The sequence below is a fragment of the Octopus bimaculoides genome, chromosome 28 (genome assembly GCF_046866305.1).
Source record: "Octopus bimaculoides isolate indiv1 chromosome 28, ASM4686630v1, whole genome shotgun sequence".
In the NCBI taxonomy this organism is placed as follows: Eukaryota; Metazoa; Mollusca; class Cephalopoda; order Octopoda; family Octopodidae; genus Octopus; species Octopus bimaculoides.
Genome location: NC_142955.1, coordinates 12,685,280 through 12,695,279, shown reverse-complemented (window position 1 = coordinate 12,695,279; position 10,000 = coordinate 12,685,280). Strand labels below are relative to the sequence as shown.

At 36.5% G+C, this 10,000-nt stretch overlaps 1 protein-coding gene across 1 annotated transcript in view; it reads left to right on the top strand.

The window, feature by feature from the left end:
* LOC106880369 (uncharacterized) overlaps positions 1-7,819 on the top strand; it is a 20,798-nt gene extending 12,979 nt beyond the window's left edge. Inside the window, exons 4-6 of the mRNA XM_089343889.1 lie at positions 2,230-2,390; positions 3,962-4,122; positions 6,639-7,819. Coding sequence (XP_089200015.1) covers positions 2,230-2,390; positions 3,962-4,122; positions 6,639-6,688 — 372 coding nt within the window. The 3' untranslated portion in view covers positions 6,689-7,819. The remainder of the gene's footprint in view (positions 1-2,229; positions 2,391-3,961; positions 4,123-6,638) is intronic.
* Positions 7,820-10,000: the final 2,181 nt, after the last annotated feature.

Genomic DNA, 10,000 nt, shown 5'->3' with positions numbered 1-10,000 from the left:
TTATCTTAAAATGTTCGTTTGTTTTCCTAAAAGTCAAGATGAATCTGTGGTTAAGGATAGAATGAATTCGGAGTTTCCTTAACTAACACTAACACTGCATTTCAAGACAAATTCAACTTCTACTGATATAGAAAAACATTGATTAACAAAACACTTATGTCGGAATTAGCCCGTATGGACGTATAATGCTAAAAAGCGCTGAATATCAGCAGCGGACAAAGATGTCCATCAGTAGCAGTGGAACTACTTGATCACGTAGCTTCGCTGTGTTTGCGCTTCATCAGCATACATTGATAGCGGTATACTGAGCTGAGCTTTGATTCACTATACGTCTATACAAGATACTTTCGCAGAACGAATACCGCAGTTATATTGTGTTCCATCTTCACTACGATATAAAGCAATACTAACATTGCTTCTGTCACTAATGCCTAATTCCCCCGCCAGTCATTCAGCTACTTAAGACACTACACACTCATCAGTCACTGATTTTTTAATATCAGTACAGATGAAATTTGGCTAACATATTGGCATACAGCTAACACAACAACAACAACAATGATAAAAATAATGATAATAATAATAGTAAGAAGAAGAAGAAGAAGAAGAAGAAGAAGAAGAAGAAGAAGAAGAAGAAGAAGAAGAAGAAGAAGAAGAAGAAGAAGAAGAAGAATTCTTTTGAATGGATGTTAAAACTTGTCTTAAAGCACGAAAACAAGAAAACCGCACACCAAGTAACAAAACCGTCAAGGAAATATCTAAGTGAATATCATATCAGCAAATCCTAGAATTAATTGTGCTAGAAACGAATAAAGAAAAACCTAATTGTATGTAAGTCTTTGCTAAAACTGCTGCCTTAGATATTCTCACATATAAATGGCAAAAGGAATCTCACCAATGGCTAATATCCTACGAAAACTAATAATGTCGACGTTAACAAAACCCTTACCCATCAATAGCTGGCGTCTCCCGGCTTAAAATCAGAGTCAGAAAGGTTTATCATAGCAGCCCAGGATCAATAGCTACCAAGAAGCTACCAGGTCAACATCTTAAAGAATAGAAGTTGCACAACATGTCGTGTATGTAAACAACAAGCAGAAGCTATTGATCATATTGTCTCCATGTGCCGCCTTCTTGCGCTCACAGAGTATCTCGACAGGCATGATAGAGCGGCATAGTATATTCATAGGGTGATATGCAAAGATCTGGGCCTACTCCATGATGAAAACTTGTAGGAAAAGAAACAACATCCACTGCTTGAAAACGATCATGTCTCCCTTCTTTGAAACTTTAGTGTTCAAATTTACGGAAAGATAGATGCAAATATGCCAGACATTATATTGAAGGATTTCGCCAGAAATCATACCTCCTCATTGATATTACTGTGCCAGTGGACATAACGTATCTGTCAAGACCTAGTAAAATCTGAGAAAATACAAAGATCTTGAAATAAAATTGGCAAAATGTGGAACCTCAAGACTAGAAGAATACCTCCTGTCATAGGTGCCCTAGGAATGATAGCAAAAGGCACTGGTTGTTCCCTATCTCAGATACTGGGAAATCGAAAAGTGGAAGAAATTCAAAAAATAGTGCTCATGGGAACTACTCCTATCCTACGAAAAATATTGTCTATGAGATCCCCAAAACATCTTAGTCTGTAAACATTATCAAAAGTACTTTTAAATCTACGTTAATAGCAAACACCTTTTACTCTCATCTTCAGGTCACACTATCATCTTATCCTCAAATTTTTAAAGCAAACTTTAGTTTTCTTATGTTTCGCCAGACATTCTCTAGAATAATACTCAGTGCAAAACCAAAGATGTGTCACCCTAGTCATATCTCTCAGTGAGATTTGGAGTCAACTTGTACAAATACAAAGCAAAAACCAAAAATATGATGATGATGATGATGATGATGATGATGATGATGATGATGATGATGATGGGAGGAGGACTAGGAGGAGGAGGACTAGGAGGAGGAGGAGGAGGAGGAGGAGGGAGTAAAATCTAACTGGGCCCCACCTGCAAGATCATGCGCTGTTTATCTTGATATGAGATCACCATGTCGCGCAGATATGGTTGCGATGCCTGTGCCTGGCGTACACTTATCAGACGGGTAGTCATGATGGGTATATTGGATTTCGTATATTTGTACCCCAGTCTCACTTTGATTGCATGCGCTACTTTCTCACTGAATAATGACCCACAACCTTTTTTTTTTTTTTAGGTGAAACTAGTTGCTTATAAAAACCAAACAGCCGTGGTTAATATGGTGTTCGATGGACGAAATACAACCCTTGAAAGCTGGTTCTCTCTTGGAAAGTTGAGAAGTTCTCCTTGGTGTGACTTACCTCAAAGCACTATAAGATTTTTCACAATCAGATTGCAGTAAGTGATTATTATCACTGTATATTTATTAGCTATTTGTAATTACATTCTGTGTTCAAAACCTTTTGTGATTAAAATTCCCTTGTACTCTGTTGGTGTCTATGAATAAAGTACCGGTGAAGTACAGTGTCTATATAATCAGCTATATACACCTCCCCTATATTTCTAACATTGCAATAATTGTTATCAATTTAATTCCGGAATTGATATTAATTAATTTTCACCTGCAAAACCTAAGGATTAATTTCGTTGCATTCGTCGAAATTTGTGTGTGAATTCACTACTAACAACTAAGCATACACACACGTGCGCGCCCGCAGACATATAAATATATACATACATTTGTCTAGCAATGAAGGCACTAGGCATAGTGGTGAGGATGTCCAGTTTGTGATTATAAGTTTGTGGTTTCAATTGCACGCTACTAATTCGTTGAGCAGGATTTTCACTTGATCAAACAAGTGAATACTCAGAGTCATCTTCGAAACAGAGCGAGATCCATTTACTTATGACCATATATGGAAAATTTGAATGATTTCCTTTCCTCTTCAATCTCTTATTATCTATAAGGTAATTAAAAGAAAATCAGTTAATAACAACATAGAATGACATATGTACACTTATATTGATTGGTGATGATGATGAATTTGATAATCACCTGATTAGTGCATAGGGACATTTTGGGTAATTCTTTATGGATCTAGAATTACAAAAGTTGTCAGTAACCTCTGTCTATATAATAGTTTCATTTGCTAGGAATAACAGTCACTAAATATCGCTAGAAATCTCACCCAACCGTCTTAAAAGAATAAATATAGAATATATTGGAAATGTAGTCCGAAGAGTGGAAAGTAATAACTGGAATACATTTGACCATTGATCATTTTCGACTAAGAATGACCCCTTTGAAATATTCCTTAGTCGGAAGAGTAAGGACAAAATACTGGATTTTGTTCTAGCTCTTTGTGAATGCTGGGTAAGAAGAAGAGATGGAGTTATTCTCAGACATAAAACCTGGCCGAAATATATCCATCAGATTTGTCCCCATTAAAGTCCCCTCGCCCAGGGGTGAGGCGGTAGTTTTAAACTAGCTAACAAATATAGTCAATTACATATGTATAGGGACTGTCCATCTTAATATTGCCCTACACACAAATGACTTCTACGGAACTTTCACTCGCAAAGATTTCGCTGCTTGTAAATTAGAAGATAGTATTTGTCCACTGTATCACCGAGCAGTGTCGGTTCGAACTTGGAAACCTCCCAATTACGTAGTTGCCAGGCAAACCTTTAAATTACATCTGATAATGACAATGTTGTTGTTGGCACTCCGTCGCTTACGACGTCGAGGGTTCCAGTTGATCCGATGAACGGAAACAGCCTGCTCGTGAAATTAACGTGCAAGTGGCTGAACACTCCACAGACACGTGTACCCTTAACGTAGTTCTCGGGGATATTCAGCGTGACACAGTGTGACAAGGCTGGCCCCTTTGAAATATAGGTACAACAGATAATGACAATAACACCAAAATAAAAACTATAACAGTACCTTCTTTTTCTCCCTTTTACAGCACAGGACGTCGTTTCTATGTGTCATCTAGCGATATAAGTTGTGAAAGAGTCACGGGTTGGTTCGCTGTTGTTCAAACGAGTCCCTGTGTATGGGAGCGGTTACTTCATTTGCCTGCATTAATCTACTCAGGTGAAGATTCGAAAATCAATTGGAATAACGGTAAGTATTTAGTCATCAGTTTTAACTTGTCTCACGGCCAAGTTAATGCAATAAGTACTAAAAGCCTTATGATGGCGTGGCAAACATAAGAAACAACTCAGGACATATTTCGGTGTTATTATACCTTCTCAGGAAAGCATACGTCCTACAGTACTTAAGAAAGAGTATCATCCTTTGATACAATATCACACATCCATACGTCTGGAGAATTTAGCACGAAGGGGTGCTGAAAAGTTCTTGGCTTCAAGGGTGTCGCAAAATGCTTGGCTGGAGGCTCAAACTTCCGAGTCCTTTTACAGGACCCTTGCAATAATTGTATAAATATGAGTGGGAAAATATGTTGAATAAGATCATAATTAAGTGATCCTCCAGTATTTTCTCCTATCCCAAGACAGGATTTTTTCAACTCGGGTGTATAAGAAGAGAAAAGAAGAAACGCATGTAAGAATGAGACAAGAGATGAACAGACAACATGTCTGAGGGAAATTCGGTGTAGATATCTCTTATTTTTTACTTATTTCAGTCATTTGACTGCGGCGATGCTGGGGTATCATCAAGTTAATGGGAGGAAACATACCAGCAGTGGTTGTCAGGCGGTGATAGGAGACAAATATGCAGGCATAATCACACATACAGACACACATACATATATATATATATATACACAAACATGCACACACACACACACAGACACACACACACATACATACACGTCGAGCTTCTTTCAGTTGCAGTCTACTAAATCCCGTCACAAAGATTTGATCGGCCCAAGGCCTAGAGTAGATGACACTTGCTGAAGGTTCCCCGTTGTGGGACTGAACCCACATTTATGTCGTCGGAAAGCACGCTTCTTACCTTACAACCACGTAATAAAGTGAATTTATGTCTAAAGTTTTCTTGTTGTAATCCTGTCTGATGGCACTCCGTCGGTTACGACGACAGGTGTTCCAGTTGATCCGACCAACGGAACAGCTTTCTCGCGAAATTAACGTGCAAGTGGCTGAGTACTCCACAAATACGCGTACCCTTAACGTAGTTCTGAGAGAAATTTAGCACGACACAGAATATGAATAATGATGGCCCTTTGAAATACAAGGGGTATTTTCAAGCAGCTGAGTGAACTAGAGCAAGTTGAAATAAAGTACCTTGCTCAAGACACAACGCGCTACCAGGGTATCGAACTCATGACCTTACTATTGTGAGCTGAATACCCCTAAGCACTTAGCCACGCCCCTTTCCGCCTGATGCTATGTGTTATCCAGGAATTGTATCCATGGTGATGTTTGCTGATGGAACTGATTGAGATGTAGCGCAGATATAAAATATTTAAAAATACACTATTTGGAATGGAAGTTTTAGAAATAAAGTTGTCTTCTTCAAATATTAAGGTTGTAGAAGCAGCAGCAGCAGCAGCAGCAGCACTAGTGGTAGTAGTAGTAGTAGTAGTAGTAGTAGTAGTAGTAGTAGTAGTAGTAGTAGTGGTAGTAGTCTCTTGTACTTGCATAAGACTGAATTTAAGCATGGATATATTAGTCCAGTGCTTCTCAACCGTAGTCTATTTGACCCCTTTGGGCTCATGAATAGCCTCGGCATTGCACCTAGAATGTTCCCCTCTACGAGACAAGTCCCTGCAAGCTTGTTTATGGCTGACCAGTAGTCACCCATGCCTGCCAGTCTCTCCTCTCCACGCCACCGATGCATTTCAAGGGAAAGGCAAAGACCGATACAGCTTGGCAACTATTACATCGCAACTCATTTCTACAACTGAATGAACTGGAGCAAGGCACATATTGCTCAAATCACGAAGGGAAATTTTGGCACAAGGCCAGTAATTTCGGGGGGAAGGGTTAAGTCGATAACATCGACCCGAGCAGTCGATTTTTACTTATTTTATCGACCCCGAAAGGATGAAAGGCAAAGTAGACCTCCGCGGAATTCGGACTCAGAACCTAAAGACTTATGAAATGCCGCTAAGCATTCTGCGCGGTAACGATTCTGCCAGCTCGTCGCCTTAACACAAAGGGAAATATTACAGCACAAAACATAGTGGTTTTGTCTCATCCCCCTCATTCCCCTGGTTTTGCTCCATCTGACTACCATCTTTTCAAACCATTCCAACGTTGTTTAGAGAGGAGACATTTTGTCAATTGTGATGAGGTCACAAACAGTATCGAATGTTCCTTTCGATCGAAAGCTGAAGATCTTTACATCCCAAGAATCAATTATTTTCCAAATAGATTTGATTATGTCATCAATAACGAAGGGAAATATTGATCTAAAATTTTAGTACAAGGCCAGAAATTTCGGGCGAGTGAGTAAGTCGTTTACTTCGATCCCTACTCTCAATTTGTACTAACGCTTCTGCCAGCTCGCTACCTTAATGTAGGGAAATATTTTTGTGCTTCAATATAGAAATTAAATCCAAAAATGCATTTGTTATTACTGATTGTTTTCTTGTTAATTTTGCTGTTTATGTTGTTGTTGTTGTTGTCATTGTTAGTTTTATTATTTTCCAGGTTTCGAAACAGCTGATTCCATGGCCATCTTCATCCGCCTAAAACCGTAACTAACCAATCAAAAGATCTGTTTTATACAGCGTGACCATACGGCTTCATTCAACGAAACTCACAAATAGTCGTATAGTAGAACCCGGGACTATAAATATTCGAAGACATTTGTTAAAGTGCTGCACAGTAGGACTGAACTCCAAAGCACATGATTGCAAAGCAGGCTTCTTAGCCACACAACTACGTCTGAATCGGTGTGCACGTGTGTGTGTATGTGCATGTGTATGTATGCATATTATGTGTATGTGTATGCGCGTACATACAGAATGTCCCAGAATTAACTATTTCAGTGAAATCGGACATCTTTTTAGAAACTCACTTTTATTTATTTTTATCTCGTTTAATATCTGTCAAAAAAACGTATAAATTTTTAATTTTGTCTTTAAATTTATAATTTTTATAACGTATTTTTATAATTTTACTTTCATTTCTGTTGGATCCCACTTATCTATCAACGACAGCTTTTCTTTCAATTTTGCTGCAATCATTTTCTCTAGCTCCACTCCCAAGATGGAGCAAAGTTAAAGAATTGTTAAAGAATGCATTCAGTTAGCAGAGCAGGAGATAATTCCTAAAATGCTTCAGAATGTGGTTCGCAATGCTAAGGATAGATTTGAAATTTGCAAGGATACAGACGGAGCACATGTTGTAAATTTGCAATATAGTTTTGACGTAAGGTTTATAAATTCTGTTTGATTTCGTATGATAATTAACTAATAAAATAAAATTTTGTCTGTTTTATTTAAATTTGTCCAATTTCAGTGAAATAGAAAGTTTATTCTGGGGCACCGAGTATGTGGTACTCCTGCTTATGTGTGTGTTTATATATTCGTATATTCTTTAACCTACTGTTTACATAATTTATTTTTATTCATTTATTAAATAATCATTGAACTGCTCGACAGGCAAACAACTTGAAAAGAATTTTCATTATCCACGTGACCATGTAAGTTTAAAAATTTTTTTTTAATATCCGGTGATACATTAATTTCACTAGACCTCTATGTAAAGGTAAAAATCTCCACCCACGCACACAATTTGAAAACCACTTGACAATGCACGAAACTTTCCTCTCTTGAGACACGTTGTAACTTTTGGTGATTAAATAAAAAAATATATATTAATATACACCCTTCTTTTCTGTTCTATATCCTTGTTCATGTGTGCGGAAAGGATGAGTGACTGAGGGGAGAGGGAGTGACGTTAGGAAGGGACCGGGAGGGGGAAAAAATGACGCCACGTGAAGAAGCGGCAGTTCGAAGACGGCTTCTTTCTTACGGGGTCTGCAGCGAGGCCAAGTCATGTTACTGGGGGCGGTCATAGAGCAGGTGTCCTTTCTGGCCAGTGGCTGGGAGTTTTGATACCACTTCGCATATATAAGAAGGGAAAGAAAGTGGAAAATAGAAATTCTTCTGACAACGCGGAAAGTTTATATATATATATATATATATATATATATATATATATATATATATATATATATATATATATATAAATTAAAAACGTAAAATTAAAACAGAACACAAAGGATTCCGCGGTACACGTGTTTCAAGCTCTATACACAAACAGTCGTTGCATCATTATATGGGTGTATAATTGATAGACAGGATGGTATAAAGCTATCTTCAGCCGCAAATATATTCTTTCCCAAGATTATATCACAAAGAAGAAATCACCAAGAAAAAAGAAAAAGAGAGAGAAACATATATATAATTTATTAATAATGCTGCAAAGCATTAAAAAAAAACTGTTACTCAGAGTTCCCGTTCGTCGGACAGTTTTGGTTGAGAATTGAACAAAAATAAGGTTTTATTTATATTTATAAATATACAATTATGTTGATTGATACACATTTAAAATTGGTCCTTTTCAACTAATGGTCTTTTTAATAACCGGCTGTATGAAATTAAAATTTACGATTTAAAATCATACTATTTAAAATCGAAGAAAACCTTAAATCAAAAATTAGCCTTAAGTACAAGGAAAAATCAAGCATACTCTGGGTAAATTAATTAATGGTAAAATAAATTTAAACTAAAAAGATATCTCCGTTTAAAATAATAATATTTACGAAGAACTAACATCATAAAAACACATATACATTTAGCAATACATACACATACCAAAAACCTCTATATACATATATACGCTAAACATACAAACGATGGTACATGCCTACATACATATACAAATAAATACAGGCAATATATATATATATATATATATATATACATATATATATATATATACTAATGCATAATAATAAGTGGTGGGAGAAAGAAAAAGAAGAAAAAAATGAGGTTGGTGGAAGAAAGAAAAACGTAAGAGAATGAGAAAAATAGATAGATGGATAGAGAGAGAGAGAGAGAGAGAGAGAGAGAGAGAGAGAGAGAGAGAGAGAGAGAGAGAGAGACAGAGAGAGAGAGAGAGACAGACAGAGAGAGAGAGAGACAGAGAGAGAGAGAGACAGAGAGAGAGAGAGACAGAGAGAGAGAGAGACAGAGAGAGAGAGAGAAATGATTTGGAAGTTGTAAGAAAATTGTAGAGTAAATTAATATAATATAATTAAATGTAATATAAATACATAGATTTTTAAAGATATATAAATTTGAAATAATAATTTAAAATTTAAATATGAAAATGAGTAAAAAATGAGTAAAAATTTATCCTCGGCAAAATTTAAATTAAAATTTAGAAAACTTTCCGAAAGGCTTTCTGAAAAGTCGAATATAAGATATGAAGACGAAATATGTACCAGCATTGTAATACTAAAAGTTGTCTATATTTTAACTGTAAAAGCCAAATTGAAATGAGGAAGTCAGAAATTTTTACCCAAACGGTATTTTTTCAGTTGACATTTTAAACTTCGTAGTGTGCCTGCAAGACTTTAGAAGTTCTCGTCTTTGGTTCAATGCTTGTGTATCCTGGAACAGGATGAAGAGTTTTTCTGCAAGGCAAAGATTGCATTTCAATGGTCTTCTGTATGCTCCATGTTTATATTGTGCTGCTTTCTCCAAAATTGTCCAACTGAGATTGAAAAGATGGATGTCATTTTCCTTCAATTGCCAGACGTGTTTTGCTAGACTTGTTGCTGTCCTATTTTTGGGGTGTCGAAAAGAATTTCGGTGGAAATAAAACCTAGTCTTGAATGAATTTTCCGAAGCTTATGTGTATGTTTTGTATTCTTGTATTTGTACTTTAGCTCTATAAACTACTCCTTTTCAAGAGATTTTCCATTCATTCATTCTATCTTTCTACCATTCTTTCTTTCTTTCTTTTTACCGTTCTTTCTTTTATTCTTTCTTTCCTTC